The following is a 26,662-nucleotide window of genomic DNA, read 5'->3' as shown; positions in this document are numbered from 1 at the left end:
TTCCTCGATACACCTCTGCGGAGGAGCTTAGTCGCCGAAGAATGAATTTGTTTTCCTGATTTGCGAGAAAGATGATTGTTTTCGTCTGGAGAAAGTTGTTTCGTCATGCGAAATCGGAATTAACAGTTATATCATTAGCGCGATAGAATGATTAGAAGCAAAAAGTCTTCTGCAAGGTATGTATAAAGGTATTGTACCTAGTGCAATTTAACCTTGAATCGACAATCATCCGCCTGGACTGAAACCGTTATTGTTTGTCAAGGTCTTGACTTCAAGGGAAAAAGGGACTTTTGATAGGCCTCGAGCAGAAAAAGTATCCATAAGTCTCTCAAGCACAGCTAAGTTCTTTATGATAATATTCAAGATTACGCGCTTGTCAGTTTTTTAACCTTGAATTGAAAAGTTGTGTATGCATGCGGTGTTGCCACTGAAGCGAAGCGTTACCAAGCCTTTCCTGGGGAATCTCAGTGGTCGCTCAAATCGTGTACTTTTTTCGAAGATTTGTTGACCTAAGGCATTGGAGGTGTTATAGATTTCTCTCAATATCTTGCAGATCTTCTAATTTGTCATTTATTTCAATAATCTTCCGCGCCTATACGCCAGTGCTTTTGCTTAACCATTGTCCATCTTTGCAAACATTTTCAACCATAATTTTCACAAAGACGGATAATTTGCATTTCTTTCCAATGTAGAATACATTCATGGAGTTTTTATTAAGATTATGTTGCAGTGAGTGATAATAAATACTAAAATCTTTTGCGAGATTTAAGTCAAGAGCTGATTAACGTTTTGGAGCCTCTGTAAAGACGGCTTCGCAGTTTGGAGGTGTGTTACCGTCCCTGTTGCCAGTGTAATTTTATTTGTCAACACTTGCTTTGAGAATAACATGAATTTCTAAAAGAAAGACAATTAGTACGATGAAATATTTTCTGAATTTGGTAATAACGTGCTTGTATTGTTTTTATCATTTAACGACTTCATTATAACCAGGTGTCAAATGTGGTCTATAAACAATTAATATAATCCTTCATGATTCTGCGCGTGTCATGTTTCAACCATTATTTAATTTGGAAATAACAAATTATCAAGTGTTCTTTGCCCTTGTTTACTATAATTTCAAGTGCAACCTAAGTTGTCTGGTCAGCACTGGTTGCAATAGATTTTAAAGAACAGGAAGTTTCTTTTCCATAAAGAATTCGATCTCAATTTGTTTTTTACTTGATTTCGTGCCAATATCTTTGTACATCTTCAAAAACAAGATTGTCTCCTTTATCCTATCAAATACCAACATGTATCAGTTTCAAAAGCTCTTGTCTTTTTAATGAAATTAGCCATTGTGTTTGAAAGAACTCTTACCACTTCACCCAAGGAAGTTCCTGATCTGCTGTGGAATAGATTTTGAATGAATTCTGATAGCCCTTCATGTTTCAAGAGGATTCATGGTTGATGGTTTTTCACTAAAATGCTTTCTACTATCATTTTAATATTCATATTGCTCGCCAGTTGTCTGAGCATTAAATATTTTTAGAACAAACATAGAATTATTCATTTATTAAAGGTTTTTTCATTAACAGTCTTAGCCTTTTTGTATATTTGAGTGAGTTGCAATAAGGGATAATATTTTTTGAAACCTTTCCCTGGCTATTCTTTCCCTTGTATATGGATGTTAATATTTAGTTAAATCTTAAGAATAAATGGGTGTTAATGTCCCATAGGCATATACCCTCCTCTTTTACACAGTTCTGCTGAATGACTTTAGAAAAATGTTCTTCAGATTTTGGAATTGATTTAAGATAAAGTAAATTACATGAACCTTTCATATTTGAAAAACTTTTGGAAATTCAATACTTTGATCAAGCTTTTAGAAATGCAAATACAAGTTTTTAGCAGTAGCAGACTATTAAATTTTAATTGTTTTCTCAGGTTTAGCCTCAGAAGCCAAAATAATCAGAAAAGCACCATTTGATGTATTGTGCTGTTTTGTAATACTCATAAGGCAATAGTTTTACAGCTGACCAAGGCAAAGTATTATTTTCTCATCGTAAATTTTATTATTGTCCAGGATGTAAAGGTCATGGAGACCACCATTCTGCTTTGTTAGGTATAATTGTCTTATTATGCCTTTCTGCGATTGTCTTCAGTTTCTTTCCCCATTCACCTCTACACTATGTTTTATTTGACATAAATATTCACATAACCTTCCTTTGCCACTCCTTGGTCCAGGAACTTCATTATCGGCATGCTCAATTATGATCTGTCACAAGTTTGACATATTTTTCTGTATTATCCTGTTTTCTCTATTGCTTTATCTCTTGTTGAAGCTTCATTTAGCTCTGGAACATCAAATTTTCCCCATTTCAATCATTCTTGGTTGTTGTTGTCAAGAGGTCTTTTTGGTCTTATATGAAGCTTCCATAATTTATCTGGGATGGATATCTTTTTAACCTCTATTTTAAAAGCAGTACAGGGGAAGTCCTGTCCTAAAATGCAAAATACAACATACAGACATGAATTTTTCTCAATTAAATAAAATTTCAATTGTCTTGTTTTTCTAAAAAATTCTGCTCAGCAGTATTTCACAATATTTATACTGTTTTTGCAAATTTCGCACTGTTGTGATATTGCTTTTATTTCTTTTATCATTTAGGCAACAAGTGATTATTTTGACTTTGTTTGAAACTAAGTGAGTTGATGCACATAGATGCAGGATGTCTCTCTTCCAGCTGTGTCCCACTTCCCTTGTATATTAGAGAGATTGAACTGCCCAATTAATAAATCATTTGTGAAGTAATATTAGTTTAACTTTGTTGATATATTTTGTTAGCGAAGGCCTTTTCACACTTAAAGAGCATGGGCATGAAAGTATATTCAAAACATGTTCTGGCTTGAAAGAATTGAATGGGTATTGTTGGTAGGTACAGAGTAGGTTGATTGTTTGCCACATGCTGCCTTTAATATATTTTGATAACCCTATTAATATTGTTGGCACATCTGAAACAAATTTTTGCATGTGTTTTTTATAAAGCCTTGGGGAAGTGTGATCACTTGAACCCCATTAAAATGCTGCTTGTTTATGGCACAGCTCATTAAGTAGGCAGCACAGTTCTTGTCAAAACAGACTTATTATGAAAATAGTTCAAAAGACTGTATAGCAACCAAACAAATTATTAAGGTACAAACAACATTTAACAGTAATCCATAGGTTCAAGTCATATGCCCTTTCTTGATATATTGATTCTGTTGTCTTGGAATTTTAACCCTTGACTGCAAAAATGTAAGATTTGCAATAAGTACTTTTAATGAGGGGATTTTGTGACCTGGCAAGTTCAATGCTTCTCTCCCGGAGAGATGATTGAAATTCAGATGTCTTTTCTGTTATAAAGATTTTTCCACCAAATCTTAGAATGTTGTGTCAATGTAAAAAACTACCATAATTTGGTTGTTTGTAGCAAAGTTATCAATGCTAACTGTGGTGTTTTAGTTGTGGCAATATTTCCTTCTACTTCTACAGTGAGTACAATAACTTTTCTGGCTTTCAACCACATTGCTATTATCTAACCAGGAGAACCAATGCAAAAATATTATGTATAACTGGTACAGTTTGAATTATACAAAAGGTGCTTAAATGCTTTTGTGAGGCCTTAGCTACTTTTGGTCAGTTTCCCAACAGAATGATCAGTTAACAGTATTAAAGCCTTTACACTTTTGCACTACCAGTGTGGCACCATGCATAAAGCCATGCCAATATCACACTCTTATGCTTTTATACAGAAACGCTACCAACATGTTAGCTAGCAAACTGTTATAAACAGAGTAGTTTCTTTTGGCTGATGGTCAAGCAAATGTAAATGATGAGGAAAGTTAAAAAAGTACTGGTGCATGATAAGAAGATGCTGCGATACACAAACTATTGTTATGGTAAATTCCCACCATATTCTGTGTCATGTAAAACGGGAAAAAATAAACTCGTGCTGGCAATATGAAATACCAGTATGGTACCGAAATCCTCTAAATGGTATCTTCCGGGTGGTTTATAAGTACATCCCACAAAGCAATGTTAAGCAGAGGTTAGGCCATATTTTAGGCCCATTCTCTGATAGACGGAATAAAGATTGTTCCAGAGATGATCGCTGAATATATCGGAACGTACCCTTTTTCTATTGCCCTATGTACTGCAGACGATCACAAAAGCATCCACGAATTGTTAGTTGACCAAATCTTTCTCGTTTTTTCCTTTCTCAATTTCAATCAAACATATATATTTATCAAATTGTAGAGTGTAAGGGCTATAGTCACTATTCCAAAATTTCATCCAGAAATTGAAAACCATTATGATCTGTAGCTAAAATAAAAATACAGACTTAACAATTAAAAGGTAAAATCTCATTCATCTGTTGATTCATTAGATATTACTCTTAATGAAATAATACTGAATTTAATGCCAAATTGCGCAAGTAAGCAGCTATTTTGCCAAAATTTTGTACTTTAATTCACCGACCTAGCGTGCCTAACGAAGCAACCTTAAACTTCCCAACAAACTATTCTATCAATAACAAGATAACAACTGAAGTAAACCACACCCTGTTTTAAATAAGCCAATGAATTGCAATGCTTTATCATCCTTTAAGATGCGTGCTCTGGAGAATTTTTAGATAACATTAAAGGACATTATCAATAATCGTCTTTTTAAGGTAAATTCAGTCATTTATTTGACGCTTCCATTGCTAGCTTCGTAGATCCACAACTTTTATAGAGATAATCCCTAAGCTTAGCTGCCTGTTCATTAGCAGCTGCTACAAAATTATGGTTTGTCCATGTGCAGTACAGGTTGTTACGTTTTTTGGCGGGGGTTGGCCGTGATTTTCGTTACCTTTTAGCATTTTCGTTATTTTCAACCGCACTGAATGACGATTGGATCCTTTCTCCGAAATATTCTACGGAAAAGCGAGTTCTAAAAGATCCAACTAAATGACCCTGTAGCAGTATAGTTTAATACCTGAACCGTGTAAAGTAGATTTTTTGTTTGAAACAAAATGAGCTAAATACTTGGTTCTTCGTTGTGTGGCCGCCTTCTCGTTGACAAGCTAACTGAGCCACATTGATCGGGTCAAATGTGGCCAGCCTTTAAGGGTATTCATTTGCATTGTTGTTAGAAGAAAACCCACATGAAAAACCCAAAAGTAAAAAGAAAACCTAGAGTAAAACGATGTTTTTGAGCTGAGCTTTTAAACTGTTTAAAACATTATTGTCTGCGTTTATCCGCGTCTGCCTGCATCAAACCGCGTTAATTGATGCTTCACAAAAGAGTGTCAGCCCAGTTAATACGTCGAACGAGTTCAATATCTTCCTTTTAGTTAGACAAATTGCCTGTTTTGTCAATTTTGATTTCAGGTAACACAAAATTTTGTTTAATCACAAAGGTTATGCTTCCAGCTATATTAAGACAATAAACATCGTAGCAACTGTCTAGAAAATCCAATTATTTAGAGTTAATAATAACATCGGTACAAAAGCGCTGTTAGGAAAAATTTTGCCATGGCCACAATCGATTCTATAAGTTTATCAGCTGTATTAGGAAGCTTTGTGATAAGGGCAACACTTCAGGTTTGTTCTTTTTGTGTCAAGTAACAGTTTATGATTTTGACGTTCTAGCTAAAAAGACGTTAGGAAACCGACTTATTTTTCGAGATGTTATAGCAGAGCTTGTTTTTTCAAACTTCAATATCTAACTTCGTCATGGCATGTCAAAGATGATGCCATATGTTCAAGTGAGAATCCTTGGCGGCCCTCTTGCATTATTTAACTTTTGTCTAAAAAGATATCGTGTTTAAAGTTCTTTCTAAATTATTCAAGAAGTATTCGTCTACATAAAAATTTTATCGTCTTTTTTCGCATGCTAGACCTGAAATAACGATCGTCGATGTGAGACCTTTGAATCAATCTCCTCTGAACAATGAGCCTTTTCCCAGCCCAAGATCCATATATTCGCCAACAGAAAGCAATCACAGTGGAAACGGGTTCGCATTTGCCACGCTTCCTTCGTCCACGGGGCTCATCAAGAAACAACGCCCCAAATCAGAGATTTACAACGGATTTAACTCGCTCAGGTCAATGAAGGCGACAAAAGTCGACGAAGAGCAGCTCAGAAAAGAAAGTAAGAAAGTAAGCCGAAGCAAGTCTCTCCATGCCCCCAAAAAGCCCCCACGAGAACTGCCTCTACGCCAAGCACCGACGCCTCCTAGTTTGGAATCAAATGAAACCAAGGATCAAGCAGCTTCAATTAGCCCGTCAAGACCGGCACCTCCTATTCCAATGTTATCATTCAACAAAAAAGGACCTGCTTCAAAGTGAGTGATCGAACCATTCGATCGTTTTTTGTTTTCGTTGCATTCGCTTTGTTTCCTGTACGCCTGTTTCAATATCGTTGCAATGCTACTATGTTTTCATATATTGGACCTTGCAAATTTAGTCGAATATGGCATGGGATAAGGTAAGAATTATCCTTAAAGAAAAGCGTCAAATATATTAGTGTCCTTAATAATTAATTTTTTCATCACCTTAATCCTAAAAAACTCCCATTTTTGGTTAGTTCTGTCATTATGCGTGAAAATCTAATGACTGCAGTAGAATCTGCAGAGCTCCTGAATTGAGCCTGAATCTATCCACGTGTCGTCAGTGACGTATTGCGACAACAATTTTATCGCGAAGACTTATTCGAGGGGCTGTCTATCCAGACTTGTAGGGTTTTTTGAATTATCCAATGATATTGTGAATGCACAATATAACCGATTTCACATTTAATCGCAATTTATCTATAAATCTGATAATAATCATGTACATCATTCTAGAATACATTGAGGGTTAATTAACGCAACACAAACTGTCAGAAATCAATTTTAGACTTATACGAGGAAAGGGGGATATTTTGAGCTTTGGGCAAGGGTCGTGATGAAGATAGGTTTACTTTTCAATTTATCTCCTTTTCTTTAATTAGAGGTTTCTGTGGTATGGCAGCCAAATGCCACAAAGAAACAGCTATAACCGATGTATTAATTGATTTCTTAACGCGATTTATGGGATAAAATGTTGGTGCAAAATACCAGCAGTTTCGCACTTGTGTTTAACACCTTGTTGATCGTTATTATTTTTGTTATAAATTACCTAGCAGACGGGATAAAAACCAGAATCTTTCTGTTCGCCTGCTTTTGAAATGGCTAAAGATCGAACGCGTCTGCTTAATCTTTCGTTCTCACACCGCCTTCAGAACCGTGTGATTTTGTGCCGAGGTTCTTAACTTGGATCTGTTTGCTTTCTCAAGCTTGCTTAAAAATTTGGTCTTCAATCTGGGTTGAGATTAAACCGTCAGTGATCTTGAGAATTTTCCTCGTGGAAAGACGAGCCCCAAATCATTGCGATTAACGCCCCTTTATAGTATATGAAGGCCAAGAGTGAGAGGGGAGTTAAAAAGTTAAGATTAGCACCAAAAGAATACATTATGCACAAATACTTTGGCATTTCAAGGCCAGCGAGTTTCATCACTACCATCTTATTGCTAATGTTTCTACAAGAAATTCGATTAATGAGATCTTCAAAGGTTTGCCGACTTGCTTTTACATTATATCTATGTTATAACTATTGTAAGTTTTTAGTTTATTTGCCTTTATAAGTAATTGTGGCCGCAATATCTGGTCTGCTGCAGCTGTTCGTCGTTCTTCCTTCTCTGCAATATTGACAAAATACCTTTATAATAGGAATGCCATATAATTCAGTCTTGCGAATCTTTTCAAAATCGCTATTGGTATAAGGTCAAAGCATAATTTTATGCCTACGATCAACAATTTCTTTCCATTTACTGAGAAGAAATCCATCTTGAGAAGAAATCCAAGATTAAAGTTGTCGAAGTCCAGTCTTTACTATAATCGTTTTGGCTTTTATACCACTTGTCACTTTGGTCATCCTCGACTCTAATTTCTCATTCGGTTTATCATACTGCAAAGTTTTTGCTGTCGTTGCTCGCGACATTTATTAGCTAAGAATATTTCTTAACAGTTATGTTATAGAGCTTGGTTTTGCCTCTTTTTTGTATTTTTTGTCTTGCTGAATTAGCAATGTTTGTCTGGTAGGTTCAGGAATTTGCAAGGTTGAATTACGATGCAGTATTCTCCTATGTTTTATGGGTAACTGACCTGGCCTGAAATTACAAATGAGCCCTTTCTACATTTTATGGTCCTAGTGCTTTCTCAAGCCTTATTTAATTATGTGATGGCTCTGAACGAAGAAAATTATATTTGAAGTCACTTGGAGCTTAATTGTATGTGTAAAAATTTTCCAAAATTTAAAGATAGTCTCTTTGGGCACATTATTTTTACACCTATTAATCAAAATAATATTTTTTAAAATAGCGCATTGTGAAATAGATTAATACTCATAAAACTGAACTGGCGAAGCTCGCAAAGTAATTTATATAGCACACCTTTCTATTGATTCCTGTAACCTGAACTTCAACTGATGAAGGTCTCTGTACATGCAAATGTTAAAATCACGATTGATTTCTTCCTCAGTTTTTAATTTTTCTAAAATTATCATTTTCAATTTTATTTTCAGGCCAACAACTACTTCAGTGCATCAAAATGAAGAGAGCAAAGAGAATATGAGGAGAATTCGTAGCAAATCGACAAGTACCGTTGGTGAAAAATCAAAAGCACGCGGGCCTTCTACATTACCGCGCGGCAGGTCTTTTAATAATCACGGACAGAGACAGTTGATCAAGACAACTCAAGAGGAAAATGTTGTTATTCTTACGCGTTCAAATAGCGTCGAAGAAAAACGCGAACGGGACGTGAAACTTAAAAGTTTCGGGACAAAGGCTTCAAAGCCAATTAACGGCCACTTAGTTCACGAGCAGGTAGGGACGATAGTTTCTTGTGAATCCAAGGGAGCTGCAATAACGGAAGATACCAATGTCTATGACCCGCACGAGGATACTAGAACCGCTTCCGTTGGGAGTGTTACGCTTAGTGATGCGATTCAAGCAAACGCTGTTTATGCGCGGCTGCAGATCAAAAACGAAGAATTAACCAGTGTTGAACCAGATAAAGTTAAGCAAGATGAACAACTTCCCAGTCCTGTTTTATCGCTAAACGATGCAATAAATTCTAGCCCTGTTCTAGCAAAATTAAAAGAGAAGCAGAAAGAATTTGACGAAACTGTATTTGTTGACAATGAAATTGGAAAGAGCTCTAAAACTGCAGAATCGTACAAGGATTCAAAACCTGAAGTTTTTAATGAAGTCCATTCTATTCCATCTGATGACAGCCTGCGACAAAGCATCGAAGTGCAGGGTGAGAGTGAAGCAGGCAAAGTTGTTACAGATACAGAGAGAACTAAAAGCAGGCCGAACGGCGTTTTGAATACCGTGAAACCCGTTGCCAACTATGTAGTTCAAACTGAAAAGCAACATAGGTCGAATAAAGACGCTAGCGGAGATGCGTTAAATGGAGGCGTTGCGCTTGTAAAGCCAGGAATTCGACGAATGTCAGCTCCCCCTGCAGTGAAACCTAAACCATCTGTTCCAAGAAGGCCCAGTCTTGGCAAGCAAAGATCTTTCGATGAAGGGAAGGAAAATGAGGTTAATAACTTATCAAAGAAATTTCCAGGAAGTGTCCAAAGTGAAGAGATTATAAACAGAATTAGTACAAAAATAACCTTGAGAGAAAAAATAAGCGAAGAAGGACCTTCAGAAAACAAATTGAAATCTGACTTAAACAACAAAGATTTTTCTGAAAGCTTGAAATCAGAAGGTGACAGTGTTTCCTGTAAACCATCTGTTGTCCACCGGACAATGTCCGATTCAAAACATGTTATTAACTTTGATAAAAAGGTTTTTGATAAAACTGTATTGACTCGAACGAAATCAGAATCTAGACCAAATGGCAGAAATGATACACCAGACGATAATGTATTTGATGAAATGCCGTTGATTCCTCGGACGAAATCAGAATCTAGGCCAGGAAAGGAAGACAAAGCTGCTGAAGGCAGGCTGTCCGAAGCATCATCATTACCTCGGACTCAATCAGAATCGGAGCCTGAGAGTTCGGGATCTGTAGATTCTTTGTCTTCGCTTACTTCACAAATAACGGTTATTTTTAATGGAGAAACTTCCGCTAAAATAGCAGATGTAGGAGCAGCGGCTGGAGCACAGGTTCCGTATCAGTCGAATTCATCGCAGGGTATGCAGAAAACCGCCCCAGAGCCATATAGCAGCCATCCAGGGCGAAGACCAAAGCCAGGGAAGCCAGCGCCAGTTACTGCTACAACAAAGGCCAGAAATCGTAAAAGCAGGTCAATAAAAGGAAGAAGACTAACCTCTTCGCCGCCATCCACACCACCCCCACCACCAAAAATGCCGCCATCTGATGCAGTTTCCAAAGTTGCCACCAACTGTCAACCGCCAGTGCCTCCTAGAGCTCCCAGTATGTACGTTCAAAGTGATCTCAGATCGCTTGACAGTATGATGACCAGCAACAAGTTAATTGACAAGGAGATAAAGTCACCTCCACCTCCTAGGCCAGCCAAACCACCTTCAGCCGCTCATTCTCTATTAATTACCAAGGCAAAGAATTCTTTGCAAAACAATGGCGTCAAAACCAACACTGCAAGGGACGATGCTGATACGAAAGGGCCGGAAAATGAGACAGTTTCTAGGGGTATTGATGAAAGTCAGACAAATACTGTGTTAAATGCAGACTTAAAAGCCTGTGATTCCAATCTTATTCAAAAAAGGACTGTGGTGACACAGTCAAATGAAGCACCTACCAAGCACATAGAAGCAAGTGAAAATTTTTCGCAAAAACTTGAATTCTTTGAAAGTACCACTGAGAAACCAACAGAGCGAAGACCTCCAGCGATCCATGGTAAGGCAAATTTGGTGCATGGGAACCCGTTGGACGACAAAATAGAAAACAGTCCCAATAAAACCACGGAGGAGGTTCGTCGTGAAGGACAAGAAGCACTGGCATTTGTTTGGCGCCTTAAAAGAGAGAACTCTGAAACTAAAGTAGAAACTAGAAAGAAAAGTCCTGCCCCGCAGAAGCCGAAGAGACCTCTGTCATTTAGCATGGAAAATTTTGTATTTTGTGAATCAGTTACAACTGACAAGAATGAAAGCCCAGAAGATAATGTACAGCAGATTAAGAAAGCTCCTCCTAAGCCAGGGAGGTCTCTTGCAAGCTTTAAAGCTTTAAGCTTGGATGAGGGTGCGAAGGAAGACTCGAATAGTTTTGAAACTAAGACAGTAAAACAAGTTGACTTGGGATCAGCAAACACTGCACTTTATGACAACCTGAAGCCTGAAAATCGTAAGAAGGTTACCCCGAAAAAGCCTGTCAGAACTTCATCTTTGAAGGTGAAAGGAACATCCAAGATCATATATCAGGGGGGAAATAGTGTACAAAAAAGAATGGAAAGGAAGACAATCGAAAACAGAGAAGAATCTTGCAATGAAGAAGACGTTGTTTCGAAGAGTGGTTCTACCATCAATTCGCTTCCACAAAACCTAGGCGATTATAAAGATAAGGAAGTTTTGTCTGACAATATGCAAAATTCAATTACAGAGGAAGATACTCAGAGAGCAGTTTGTAGCGAAGAGACTGATGGGCCTGGTCCTGATCATTGTGAATTTCAAAATAAAAGAGATGTTCCAAAGGAGAACCCTACAGAGATCAATGATAACAACAACAGAGATATTCCATATTCACCATCAAAAACAAACGAAGCAACAAATACGTTATCGTCTCAAATTGAAGAGCTGGATAAAATCTTACTGGAGACCAGCACAGTTTTGAGCGAATCTTTCCGGAGCATGGATGATTCCTTTTGCACTCAACAAAATAGAAATGATAATCTGCCAGTTGTCAATTCATGTTCTGAAGATCCGTTCGTTAGAAACATTGAATCTCTCCAGTTTGATTCAGGTCTTTGTAATTTGAATTCCTCCGAGGCTGGTGACTCGAATGCAGATGTTGAAACAGCTGAATATACTGTCAATCGGGAAAACATAGTTGAAAAAAAATCCCATATTTCCAATAAAATTTATAAAAGAGACATTGAATCAAACTCCGCTATCAAAATTGTATCAAGCTCTCTTTCGATGAATACTACAGGGAAAATTACTGACAATTCACAGGGTGTAAATAATGAGAGTGGAAAGTGCACTGATATAGTTACCACCGAAACAGATGAACTCGTAGGGTTTTCGCAGAACAAAAAGGGCAGCTGCTCTAAGCGTGACACTGAGAAAACGGATTCTGAGGAAACAGACATCGCTAATTCGATCGAAATTCAGTGCAGGTCAGGCGATGGTGAACCGGTTGCTGTAAATTCTCCTTCCGATCAAACTTTTACTGAAAAAAAATCTAGCAGGGAAACACCTGTCAAGCCTCCCAGACCAAAGTCGTTTCCAAAAGTAATAAACGCGTCTTGTGTTATGAACTCAGCGCAAAGCGAGCGCAAAAAAATTCCACCTAGACCAATAGGTTTTGAGAATTCACCTGTAAAAGAGAATAGGGCACGACGAAAATCGGCTCCAGCCAGGCCGGATGCTCCAGTAGTGTCTTATAGATCAAGACCGCCAATACCAGCAATACTGCGGGAGGATAGCAACGACAGTGAATGCGACAACGTTCCAAAACCGCATGCTATAGCGCTCTACGACCGCAAAACATCAGACACGAAAGATCTTACTTTCAGCGTAAGTATTTCATAAAGCTTATTAGACATTACCTGTGTGCTCTATCGCTATTAGAAGAGTTTAAGCTGCTTTAGTTTGTCTCACTAGAAAGTGCGGAGCTGATACAAAACAGGGTGTACTTATAATTGCTATCAAAAACCCTCTAAATATGAATGGTTCTAATACAAAAGATATAGGTCAGCTTACTCCCATTGAGTTGTAGGATTTCGTAAAGCAGTAACAAATTTCGGAGACATGCTTCCCATTGTTGTTAGGCCTTGAGCTTTGAATCACACCCTTTAGGTATTTCATTTGAAGATTTTACTTTGTCAAGCTGGTTTTCCCGCAGATGTTTTTTCTTTCTTATTTATCATTGTTTATTTTACTACGTGGCGACAATCATATGTTGTCAGGTAGTCTTATTAGATCGGAGCAAAAAGGAGACAACTTATCTCTGCAATTGTTGAATTCACATCAATTTAAAAACATGTTAGTTACAGCTTTATGATTTTGACTATCAATCTTAATGTTATGTTGATATTCAGTATTTGCCAACCAGCTCCTTTTTCTTGTGAAGGGGTTGAAAACGCCAGCTGTGTCTGTGGTGTGATCTTTCGTCGTCACTTTTACTAATCGCATGAATAAAGGCGACGAAAAATAGATTTTGAAATTACCATATAATTCTTATTAATAATTGACAATTTGCAATGTTTGATGATTATATTTGTTACTACTTGTGATATATAGTATGCAATGTACTCTATTAAGATCTGTTTACTCGACAACTCTGATGAAAGCGTAGGGCCTAAAACTCGCATTTTGAAAACATTCTTTGTCTGACAAACAGCCAATGACTTGTCTGACTGTATATTGCATTTCTCTAATCGCCTTTGACATCTTTCCTCTCTCAGGCTGGAGACTTGATATCACTAGAATTTCAAGTCAACGCTGATTGGTTCTTTGGTTCAGTTGGCACTAAAAGAGGCATGGTACCCGTGAATCACATGAATGTCGTTGTTCCTCTAGAGTCGAAAATTATTGTGAGTACTTTAAAGAAATCATTTAGACCTGTTTGGCTGGTTCTTTTTCACCCTCTGAATAATTTCCTGCGAAAAAGGGATGTCTGTTTAAAAATGGCTTTGAAAAAAGTATGATGTAAAACTTTTGCTAAATTCGAAGCCATTTTTAATTTTTGTACCACGAATGCCTATTTTATGCAACAGCTGTAGAAAAAATTAATTGTTTTTTTTTTAATTAATTTTTAACAACTTTTTTTGTGTAAGCTGCTAAGTCCAAGGGATCATACCCGCAGTTTTTTGAAGCGATTCGATTGCATTTTTATGTTATCAAAAGATCAAAGTATAAACTATTTCAACTCATTTTTACATACTATATCGTTAATGTTTTCGCTCTTAACAACAAAATGAAAGCATATTTGATGCCATCAATGATCGAGTGGCGTTTTTAAATGCCAAATTTTTCTCGGAAGAAAACCTGCCTGAATTAACTGGTTAATTAGCACAGCTAAACGAAACCAAAATAGAATTTAAGGCTCTAAGCAAGTAGGTTTTTCCTTTTTTACTCCAAATCATATTAATGATTGATCAAAGGTTTGAGAAACTGTTCATGTTGGTCGAACTGTTACGATATCAAACTATATTGCATTTGTTTATCTTATATGCTTTGTTATTCTATTTTCCTTTAAGTGCCGTTCTAAGTACATTTCTGTTTGTTTGTTAACGAGGTTCGGGCTGAATCCAGCTCACTTTTTCAACAGGGGTTGAAATTTTGCACTAGGGTAAGATATCCATGTGAAAGGGCAGCATTACAGCCAGTTTCTAGAAAAAATTAAGTCTCAGGTTAATTTTCACTATGGACTGTCTTTTCAAATGTTATCCGTTCTCTAATTATGATTTTAATTTTGTTTGTTGTGTAAAACATTGATTTGCCCTCTTTTTATCATCCCCAGGCACCTTGCATAGAAAAAGAACTATTGACACTCGATCGACCTCTTGCTCTTGCGGTGCACCCATTTGTCGCTGACAATGAAAAGGAACTGACATTCCAGTCCGGAGATGCCATTGAGCTTCTTTCAGAGAAAAGCAATGATTGGTTGGAGGGCAGATGTAATGGACGAACTGGGATTTTTCCTTCGAGTTTTGTTGTCGTAGTGAAATCTTTACCCCCTCGAACAAGTGATAATGACATTTTATCGGAAAAAACAACATTGAACCAAGCGGGAAAAATTACTGAAAAGATTCTATTAGAAGATCCTAGTCATTCCGGGCCTGTTAATTTCAGAGAAGAATTGCCTGTTTGTCTGTCAGATGAAGATTGGTCGGGCCGACTTTGTATGGCAACGTCAGACTTTGTCAGTGACTCAAAGGAAGCTTTAAATTTCAAGACCGGTCAAACAATAAGAATCATTTCTAGAGAGGAAAATGGGTGGCTGCGTGGAACCCTTTTTGATACGACTGGACTGTTTCCACAAACTTTTGTACAAATTATCGATGAATATTTTGACGCAGGCGTCCAGGTTTGTATTTATCATTGACAAAATATCGTTGTACGGAAAATATCGAACACAGGTAATTCATATACGATTAATGTCAGCGTGAAAAATTTACACTAGCATAGTGTCTTACTAACTTCGTCACTTCAACACATGGAACATAAACTGCCAAAACACATGCAATTTTTGTACTTTTTATTTAACTTTTCGCCCCAGTTATACATTTTAAACGCTTTTGATCAAATCATTTCTGTTAAAGAGCTAATGCTGTGCTTGCATCATGACGTCATTCTTTTTGAGTGGAGAATATTTCCCAGTAGGTTTCAACAAATGCCGTGCTACAACTGTAGTCCGTCAATTTCTTTTCGAGAAGCGAGCATTTCTCTTGCAAATGGTTATCGAAGCCGGTCTAACTTTTATGAAAATTGCTTGCACGCAGAAAGAAAAGATAACGTTGAGGACACTGCTAATCTCTCTAAGATACATAAATTAGATTTGATGTTGTTAACTGCTCATCAAAACGGTGCCAAAATAATTTCTTTTTGTTGAAAGCTCGCGGCCTATTTTTTTAGAACCATGAGAGGAAGTGTTCCTGTAACGAGACTTTTCGCGTTTTGGAAGCCATTTTCTTTAAAAACGTTCAAAATTTTTTACCTGGTGGATAACATCTCTCCTTTATGACGTCATCTCCCTGATGTTCATTAGATGTCTTTGTAATTTCAAACAACTTCCTGTCATTCATAAATCTCTAAATCTTGTTAAAAAATCATAACTGTTTCGACCTTGCAAATCCACCAATAAACCTGTCACCCAAGCAACCCGTTAGTTTATATAAAACTGCTTTCGAAATTTGATGATTTTCTTCTGCGTTTTTTTTTCTCAACTTTAGCCGGAAAATTTATGACTTTATAATTCATCTGTTGCTCTTTTTCAGAATCGTGAAACTGAAAATGGAACTGAAATTAATAACTCTCCCGGAGAATCTATTACTGAAGAAAAAGGTAGATTTAACAATTGTCTTAAATACGTAACGACAGACCAAGGCTTCTTGTTTTAAGAATTGTCTTTGCAGTAACTTCAGTACATTAATAAGGAATTGTTTCCTATTAGATCTTTTTATTACATAAAGCCTTCAAAACAGTGACATGAATTCTTGATCAACAAAGTGCTTTCATTGTAAAGCATAAATCTCGCATGTAAATACACTCTTTCCAGGCTCGCAGTATCACACTCATATTAGGCCTTGTTTCAATTCTATGGTATGCGTAAAAAATTTAACACCATAAACGGTGGTTTCTCCTCAGCCTCAAAGCATAGAATTGAAAGTGATGAATCAGTGAGTCCAAAGATTGATATGGATATTGAAGCCACGCTTGATGTGACAGAAAATACAATTAAATAATGCAGTAAAATGATGCCAGGTGAGTGAAATATTTTATCGCCGGTAGAACGCATGTTTTTTTCTTTCTTAAATTCACTGTTGAATTTGATAATCATTAAATCTTGCCAAAACACTTTTGGTTACCTTTGATTACTTTTGGCAAGGCTTTGAAAGCATTGGTGCAATTAGGCAGTGGCTGTCTTTAAAATGCACATATGCTTACAGAATGTTTAGTGGTGTCCTCTGTTGAGATTGTGGTCTAGTAGGTAAATGCAGATATAAATTTGCTGTGAGGCTGCGATTTAAACCGAGGTCGTAATCAATTCACTTCTACAACCATTCTAAATTTCTTGTCCCCATCGTCGTAACAGGCTTTCTTCTCCAAGGTTTTTTGGTTGGAAATAGTAACTCGGCACACCTTGGAACGAACAATGTAACTAACAAGCTAAATGTTTGAAAAACGAACGAACAATTAAGTGAATAGGTCAATGAACCAGTTAATAAATAGGTCGATAGTTAAGTAATCGATTGAAGTAGTTTTTTGATTGCTCGATCGTTGTCTTTCAGCAAAGGGTAGATGCTGCTTTGGCAGACAAGGTTCAGCCTAACCCAACACAAGTGAATTGAGGTATTCAACTGAATAGTAGCCGAAAGATAATTTAAGGATTCGTTCGTCTCAATGATTGGAATGTCAAGAACGATGCTTTACGTTGAAGCCAGCGTTGCTTTGTTTTTAGGTTGTCAAAAATATATCGTTTAACCGTTTATATGCTCCTTACCTTTATTTGAGACTTTTTCTAAGAATATACGTTTTCTGTGAAATGAGTTAATCAAGAGGTGATGGGATACAGTTTGTCCGACTTGCTATGTACAGAAAATCTAGGACTGGTTCTTAAGCTGCTTCGGTGCATGAATGATTCAATCGATGCAGCTGGCAATACAATGTGCTTTAATTATCCCTAATGATGATTTCGTACATAGAGATTTAGATTTTTTAGTAAGGGAGCAAATTACAACACCATAGACAGTGTTCTTCTCTCAATTTTCAAAATGCAGTTTTCGGAGTTATGATTCTTATAATCATTTTTTTAATTCTTTACGTCACAAATTTCTAGTTTTTTATTCAAATTGTAGTAGTTGATAATCACTCTCATTTTAGCACTTAAGATAATGTACGTTTCAAATGCCGGTTTTTTGTGATAATGTATGATAATTATGGGTTTCTCGATTTAATTAATGCAGTTATTTTTATGTGAAAATATGTGTGTATTGTTAATCAAACTCCTTTAACTATATGTATCATATGTCACCTTTCAGTGGCTTTATGACGTTATATCTTTTCTAATAATTTCTTCCCATTCGGTCAAAGCCCACTGCTAGTCTATCAAACCCAGCCAGTAAGGACTGTGCAATCTCTTTTTAGTATAATGTTGAGATTTTTTGAAAAGAAACACAAACAGTTTGAGCTTCAGAGGGGGCTAGAGAAGGGAGGCAATCTCTCTGAAAGAATTAAAAAGAACTATTTCTCCTATTTATGCACTGAGCTAGATAGAACTTCTGCTAGAAATGGTTGAATTTGACTTCAAAGCGTTTCATTTCTTAGCTATGGAACTCTGAACCATGGGCGTAGTGGATGCTTGGATCTTGCCCGAATATTATTGCTTCGTTGAGTAAAACTGCACGAATGGAGACTGAAAGCGATCATTTTTACCTGATTTGTTTGGGCTGCAGTCTTTCAACAACATCTCCTACGCCTATGCTCAGGACATTTCATTTCGCAGTTGGAAATTTCCAATGCTAGTCCATAAGATTAAATGTTAACTGCACCACGTTTTATCAGAGAAAAAGACCCATATTTTGGCGATCCCTTCTTTTTTACGTTTCATCTATTTTGAATCAACAAATAGAATAGTTCAATGATATGTTTGCTCTGAAGAAAGCACTTCAACTATTTTACTAATGATTTTTAGTGTGATTTCTAATCTGTAGTTTAATTGATTTAAGAAATATTTAAATAATCTCTTGTAAAAGCGATTACAAATGACCTCAGATAAGCTAGTCGCTTGCTCGTTTCAAACCATTTTGCCCAGTAAGGGATGAATTTTGTTATCTATGTCGTAATTTCAGTAGGGATCTCCTCCCCTTAAATGTTGATACTCAATAGCACTGTTAAAAATACTGTTAAAACCACCCAGTAACAGCAAATGCCCTGCAAAGAAGAGTCTTTTTTTTCGTTAGCCAGGCTATTCTTTGACCTTGTTTTAAAGGTGCATTAGAAAGGGCACTGTCTTAGTTTTTTCATTTGTTTCTTTTATGAAATGTGTAGTTTGATAACTAACATTGTCAGTGATGATGCTTGGCATTAGGGATGTCTCTTTAAAGACCTTTGTCAGGCTGAAACAGGCTCTTAAATTTAAGATGCTCAATCTACGAGATACAGTCTGTGGGCTCCCAAGTTAATAGATTTATCTTTGCGGGTATTGGCATATGATTTTTCGAGCAACCGACGAGTAAAAATCGGCTGTTAATTTATGTTTTTAAATATTCCACGTTTGTATATTTTCTTGGAAATCTGAGGTCCATAATTTATGTTAAATACATAAATTTACTTTGATAGACCTTATAGCTGTAGATTTCATTGATGGTCGTTACGTCATCTGTTCAGCTTTCACATTGATAACTCGTGTCTTCTGTAATTCTGGCTGCCATAAAATCTAGATTGTCGCAGATGTTCTCTTTAACTCTGACAATTAGAACAACGCCATTTTTTACTTGTCGCTTTAAAAACCCTTACTTCATAACTGAGTCCTTAATATAGTGCTATTAGGAAAGGATGTTGTCCCTTTTAAAGAAATTGTTTCCTCTATGGAGCGTGGTTACCTAAGCATTTTGACCAACGCTTATATTTTCCATGTCTCCTTCAGTCTCATAGTACTTAGGCTGCACCGTGGTTGTTTATTAGGCTACAAAAGTCCCTCCGTTCCATTCTCCATTTGTTGGTAAATTTTCTATATATTTCTTTATTGGTTATAGAAACATTGCTCGGTTTTATACAGAACTGTTTCTTCGGGGGTGTCTTTGATCGAGACTTCGATCTGACAATAGCTGTCAAACACAATGCCTAGCCATAGATACCATTTCGTTCGAGCCTTCCTTCCAACCATGAAATACCTTTAATTGAAAATGTTTAAATGTCGCATATGACAAAATTTCTCACAATTGGTAAATATCAGCCCTTGTTTCTTGATTTCTTGCTTGGTGTGTTCGATTGAAGAAAGCTTTTGCAAAAGATTTTAATTTTTCGTCAAATATAAACAGAATCATGGCATTTATAAACGAAACGAAATATGTGAAAACCAATGACCAGTAAAAGGCCACCTGTAATGAATATTGCTCGTTCGTTGATTCTGTGTCCGACAGCAATGCCACTAGACCGCCAATAACCAGGTATGGGATGTAGCAAATTATCAAAGAAATAAGAATAAGCAGCATGCCCTTGGCAAATATCAGATCTGGTCTTGGGAATTTCCGACCTCTGCTTACGTTTGGTGTTTTTATCTTCATATTTGCTAGGCGTTTCTTGATCGAAAGGTATGCTCTTGTATAAAAGATGGCAATGGCTAGCAATGCCACAAAGGTAACAGCCAAAACGATGCTGCTGACATAGAGAACGTGACCCTTGATTGCTGCAATCGTAATTGCCACACCCATGCAGGTGCTGCTAAGAACAACGCCAACGAGCAAGGCATTTGCTTTCCTTGTTGACATATGTTCGCTATATCGTTGTAGATATCGCATATGTATGTATCTGTCCAGTGATATGGTGCAAATAAGCATCCCCGTCCCATTGCAGAATGTTATTGCAAAAAACTGGTAGACGAGCCTCACAATTGTGCGTGTTGCTTTGTTCGTCAACAAGAGCCTTGCCGTTAAGAGAGGCTGCACAATTGCACCAATACATGTGTCTGAAATGCATAAGGCAATAATGAATCTGTATGAGATTTTCTTTAGCAGTTTCAATTTGCATATGGCGCACATCAAAGATAGATTAATAAGGATATCAAACAGTGATGCAACCATATTTACTGTTATGATTGAAATGAGGAACCACTCTTCAAACTGTGGATCGCTAGGATTGAACGTCTGAACTTCATCCGCCATTTTCAGTCAATTGTATGCACTCCGGATTTTCATTTCTCTGCCATATTTGCTGAAATGTAAACGCTTATCTTTCGTAATGAAGTCGACTTTATTTAATATTATCATACTGATAATGAAATTTTAATTAGATTTGAAAACAAATATGGACTACAAATAACTTACAGAGAACAACACCATAGAAACGAGCATCACCATCCAGACTTCCGAAGAACAACTAATTTGACCTGGCAAAGGGCATATTTCATTGGGTCTTGTTACTTTCGAAGTGGGACATGAGATATAAATAGATTTAAAAACACAAACAACGAGTAAACTTTCTTGAACTCGATTCTTCCAGTCAACATTGTCTGGTTACTAGGCATCTCGAAACAAACTCAAAATGGTTACTAGGTACCTCAAAATGAATTACACATTACCTAATTTTCTAAATCAAATTATTTACGAGATGAAAAACTCTTGATTTGTGGGCTTTCGTCTTGCTCTGATCAAATTGAGACCGCATATCTTATAATCAAATGAATAAGACATCAGACCACCATAGAACATGTTTACCGTAAAAGCTTTATCAAGCCCCCCTCTCTATTAAGTCCCCCTTATCGAGCAAAAACTTTAAATAAGGCCCCCTCTCTATAAAGCCCCCCCCCCCCTCTTTAGCCTTTGATGTCAAACATAGAAAACATTCGTATTTAGTGGGTCTCTTGATGGGTGTGATGATGATAAGATCGTATGCTTTAAATACGAGACTATCTTGTGCGACTTAGTAGTCGGTCGAAATTTGTTTTGAAGATGTCCGAGGGTTATCAATTTATCCTGGTGCTGTTGATGAAGATGAGGACCTTATAATTGATTGATTAAACTTTCGAGGCTGCTAGCGAAATTTTTTTGCGAATATTTGCATGACATTTTCATAACAATAAATGCCCAAAGGCATTTGTGAAACATTACTGCTTTGAATTTTTAATGAGCCCCCTCTCTCTAAAAGACCTCCTCTCTTTTAAGCTTCCCTATAGGACTGAAAAAAATGAATAAGGCCCCGGGGGCTTAATAGAGCTTTTCCAGTATCTCGATTTTTCATAAACTCTCTTGAAATATATTTTCTCGAAATAACAAATGAAATGAAATAACATTTTTCAAAAAAGGCACCATGACTTTCCAACGAATAGCAAGCAAGGTAATTGAATAAATATTTTCGCAAGCGCTTCACCTGAGATGCCATGTGAAAAACATTTTCGTTGCAAAAAGCAAAACGTGATCGTAATTTTGAAAGACACATTTAAATACAAGATGTTGCATAGACGAAATAAATCTTCGTGAGTCACTATCAATGGGGTCTCCTCTGCTACTCGAAGCATCGATAAAAAATACAACACGCTTTTTTGCAAATCGAGCATAAAAGAAAAATTTGAGAAATACCTTTATGTGTTGCAGTATCAATAACAACAAAGTTTGAAATGATGCAAAACTTACAAAAGCAATTGAAAGATGTGCATGGTAGATTACTGCTACGATATGGTCTGCCATAAATGCAGAATTTATATGGTACAATATAGCTGCAAATTGACTAGACATTGTTGCAATGAAGCAATTTGACCTGTCGTTGTTGCAGGATTGTTGCATGAAGCGAATACCTTCCACGGATAAAAACTGAATACGCGCGGAGAGGCTTCATAGATGCAAAGACGTTTAATGAAATACCATGTACTCCAAGAACATCTGACAATGGATTTGCTCTTATAGATATTATAAACCACATCTATGTATAAGATTCTAATATTTTAATACTTTTAAACTGATTTGTGGATCTGAGATTGATATACATATTTTTTTCCTTTTAAAGCACTTTTCTTTTCACGGGAAAAAAATCCATACCAGCAATTTTGTAACTTTTGAAGTTTTTATTCTGTTAAAAAATTCGTTATGATAATGATTATTATTATTTTGCAATATTGCTGCAATGTTGTAGAATTTGTGTTTTGTTGCATCAAGGGTTAACTTTGCTGCAGTATTTTTCAAATATAATCTTCATCTAGAAAGCAGTGACAATATATATAGTCTTACCTCTTTTCCTTCTCTCAGCGTGCCACAGCTTGCCAGTATAAAAACCCAACTTAGCTTCGTTCCTTCTTCTACAATTGTCTCTTGAATGGCCCTTGATGGCCAAAGACAATGAAAAGCTTGCCTTATCTCATAAATGATGCAATATATTCTAATATTAGCACTTTTGTAAAAGAATTAACAGAACTTGAACCTACCACGACGCTGAAAGGCTATTAAAGGGCTGGTGTCAAAATAAACATTTATTGTTGACTGTCTTCAGGAAATACAAAATATAATGTGAATTCGACTTTTTAACTCAAATATGTCTATATAGTTTCTCATAAGGTTTGATTTTGTATCAGTTCTATTCATCACACTTAGCGATCCGCTTAATTTTAGTTACAAACAATCTTTGTGGCTTCCTTTGTTTGATCATGTTTCCTCAGAATAGGTGACAGCGAGATACAGTTTGCAAATGTTTGCTTCAAAAGTTGCTCCAGATGTTTGTAATTGAATTTAGGCTAAACCTGGATTGATCACCTTTGAAAGGAGAGAGAACATAAGATCTTCTTGGTATATAAAAGTTATTTTATTAAGAAATGTATTTCAGACCTGGCCTGCCTCTTCTGCACGCATTTTGTATCATTTATGTATCTATGCTGGTTTTCATGATGAATTTAATTTCTTGAATAAATCCTTTTTATTAGCAAAATTTGTTTTAATTCATAGCTTGGCAAGTTAATCGATGATAATCACTCCCGGAAATTTGAATGTATTAACTGTAAGCTAAAAATACCAGTATGGATACATTTAGACACCGTTTGCTAGAATAAGGTAAAACTTGAAAGGCTCATGACGTATCCTACCAAGTTTAGTATTATCCATCGTGTAACCAAACATTTCAAAGTGCTTCGAGCAATCTTATTACCCCGTCTACTTGACAGAATACAAAATCGTAAAAAGTTTCCCGAGGCAATTCTAGAGATCGTGACAAGTTCATTCTATTCTCCTGGGTTTAACTACAACAATTGACAAGAAGCTTTGATGCATCGCTTGGCAGTTTCTTTGAGGCAAAGGGCTCTGTTTTGGCTTATTGGCCTAATGAAATACACGTAATGACTTCAGCTGATTGCCTTCAAGGACCTATATTGCTTGAAATATATTAAGGCTATTCACAGACTGCATCCTCGAGTATTTAGTGACTAGTTGCCTGATGCGCTGGTTGCCTGCAGCTTGAAAAGCATCGATTCTTATCCTCCAACACCCCTCCGTTTGCAGCTCAGCAGAAACTTCAATGGCCGAAAAGTGACAATAGGTAAGTTGTTGATTTTATGTCAAGCACATTTTGTGTTCTATCAAATTTTTTAATTCTTTTTTTATAAGTTATTCAATACAGAATAAAAATTATTCTTATTTTGTGACAGTATCAAGAATGCATTTAGCAATATGTAACGCTGCATTTGGGACTCTCTTTATGCCACCTGCGTGATGACTTTGAACTTTGTATCCCAAGCTTCGACTGTTCAATTTATTGGTCGTGAATGCCAAGATAGGTGCTTCATTAAAGTAAAAATTTAGCAATAGATCAATTCATAGTTATAAAGCTAGCTTTAATTTTAACGTCATTAGCACGTTAAAAAATTTCATCGTTTTTAACTGTTGTTATTCTTGGAACTTCTTGTAAACAATCTTTTGGTGGTACAAAACTTCAAAATGGCTTTGAAAAAAGTAAACATTTGAGTAAACTAAAGCTTTTCGTCTGATACTTTTAAAACGTCAGAACAAAGATCTTACCTGTTGCCTCTTTCGATCTATGTTCTGACATTTTAAACTCTGAAGAGTGTCAGACGAAAAGCTTTAGTTTACTCAAATGTTTGTTTTTTTCAAAGCCATTTTCGAATTTCTTATACTAGTATGCAGGTTTGGCATCTTCTGCCAACTGAGTCCAAGTTTACTGCAGAGAAGTCAAAATACATACAATAAATGTAGGATAACTATTAACATGATCATAACCAGCAATGTGCCTCTATTCTTCATGTATCCTTAAGATTAAGAACTTCAAGATGCTATGTTGTTTTTTGGAGTTTAATACATAAAATTTTAGACATAATGCACTCAGTATGTATTGTTCAATAGCGACAGGGACCTTGAGAAGACACCTCTTAGAGATTTGTCTCTACAGGAAAGATTCGAGTCATTTTTAGGAGTAACGGCTTAGAGGAGTGGGAGAACTGTGTATTAGACAGGTTTTCCAACTGATGCTTAATATCATCAGCTTATCTTCTTCTCTTCAGGAAGCCAAAAGACCTCTTTAAGGTAGAGAAATTATAAAAAAAATCATCGTAATTTTGACATTTACAGGTTGAAAAATAATAAAGACAATATACATTCTGATAGAAAAGTTGAAACAAAGTATCACTCTTAACGCACTACTATATTACCAAAACTTCTTTTGGATATTCCTCTCCAGATAATCCTTGTAGACTCTTACATATTTGGTTTTATGTAAGGACAAATGGGGAGAGTTGAGAGAAACAAAGGTTTCCATACAGGAGATCTTAGTCTTTCCATGTTTAACATACATCCAGGGTCGTTAAGAGGGGTGGTTAGGAGAGGCAAAAGGTCTGGGACCCGTGCTCCAATGGGGCCCGTAATAAAGTAACAAGCTCTATTTATAATGCAAAAAGCTACTATTTCAGCTACTTATATCGAATCAACGCCTGTAAATTCATCGCAGAGCAATGTCCACATGTCATTGATTCATGTAAAATGCTTTTACACATTCTTTTAAAAGTCCTTAATAAACTTTTTCAACAAATGTACCTAAAAAAGGCGTTTCCCTTGCTCTCCGGTAGACTGAAGGGCGTGGCCACAGGAAATTTTCTTGAGGGGGTCAAGTTTCGTGAATCACCTCTGTGCCCGAGCTGCCTTTCGACGGCCCTGCACACATCAGATGGGTTTGTTATCCACAGATGTTTAAAAAGCAAACGATTGGTTGCTAACGTATACCTTTAGTGCGGAATAAGGCAGTAATCGATTTTATAGAAACATTTTAGTTGCGTACTACATGCACTGTCGCATTTGGGTGTGTGAGAATTGTTTTCTGTAGAAGCAGCAATTAGTTACTTCAAAGCATATCTAAAGTTTTAAGAAATCCGAAATATATTTGCTTTAAAAATGAAATGGTAACTGTAAAACCTGTCAGCATGAATGCAAAGCGGCATTTTTTAGGTCTGGTTACAATATAATGCTGTTGAAGCATGTTTTTTGGTCTAAATAAAACAAGAGAATGCATGGCCAAAGTTTAATCCCAGGCTGTTTTGTTGCATTGAGATCTAGGCAATTGCAATGATCTTCTCTCTCAAGGCCTTCTTGAGAGAGGAAATGATCCAATGTCAAAAATTCGAAATGAATCGCATTTTCTTGCTTTTTTATGCAACTTCAAAGTCAGAATCCATCTGTTCCAAACAATACGGTTGATTGCTAATGCTTCACCCAGTTCTTGTCAACATGATTGCTTTTCTTGTCACTGATAGTCAGTTTGATATGATACTAAAATTCACTGTCGTGGTAGCTACGTATATCCAGTCTTTTATCGGCTATTGTATGTCTTCTAGATAAACAGTTGTGTCTTTAAATGCAACGCTCTTCTGTTGCTGAGATCCCTTTTTTATTCGTGACTTGAAAAATGTCTTGAGTTTCTTGTCAAAAAAGATCAAAACTAAAGCATTGTATGAGGATATAAAGTAAACGAAAATCAATGCACAGTAGAATGCGACTTGCAGGTTAAATGACGTGTCCGACGAAGACTGCGGCAAAACTGCAATTAGCATCCCAACGATTA

At 36.5% G+C, this 26,662-nt stretch overlaps 2 protein-coding genes across 3 annotated transcripts; one reads left to right on the top strand and one right to left on the bottom strand.

The window, feature by feature from the left end:
• The first annotated feature begins 16 nt into the window (after positions 1-16).
• On the top strand, positions 17-19,284 carry LOC135686339 (uncharacterized). Of its 2 annotated transcripts, XM_065202544.2 has the most exons (8): positions 17-176; positions 5,901-6,347; positions 8,605-12,748; positions 13,639-13,767; positions 14,697-15,263; positions 16,174-16,240; positions 16,544-16,660; positions 17,188-19,284. In XM_065202544.2, the coding sequence occupies exons 1-7, from the start codon at positions 148-150 to the stop codon at positions 16,639-16,641; spliced, it is 5,481 nt and encodes a 1,826-aa protein (XP_065058616.2). In that variant the 5' UTR covers positions 17-147; the 3' UTR covers positions 16,642-16,660; positions 17,188-19,284. The 2 variants fall into 2 exon arrangements, with proteins under 2 accessions (XP_065058616.2, XP_065058617.2); XM_065202545.2 differs by lacking the exon at positions 5,901-6,347 and having other exon boundaries at positions 27-176.
• Positions 19,128-26,419, bottom strand: LOC135686345 (uncharacterized). The gene is made up of 2 exons (XM_065202554.2): positions 22,840-26,419; positions 19,128-20,830 (listed from the first exon to the last, which is right to left on the bottom strand). The coding sequence occupies exon 2, from the start codon at positions 20,779-20,781 to the stop codon at positions 19,834-19,836; it is 948 nt and encodes a 315-aa protein (XP_065058626.2). The 5' UTR covers positions 20,782-20,830; positions 22,840-26,419; the 3' UTR covers positions 19,128-19,833.
• Between the last annotated feature and the right edge of the window lie 243 nt (positions 26,420-26,662).

The sequence above is a fragment of the Rhopilema esculentum genome, chromosome 6 (genome assembly GCF_057945365.1).
Source record: "Rhopilema esculentum isolate cy_ngs chromosome 6, ASM5794536v1, whole genome shotgun sequence".
NCBI lineage: Eukaryota > Metazoa > Cnidaria > Scyphozoa > Rhizostomeae > Rhizostomatidae > Rhopilema > Rhopilema esculentum.
This window is presented reverse-complemented; position numbering and strand designations above follow the sequence as displayed.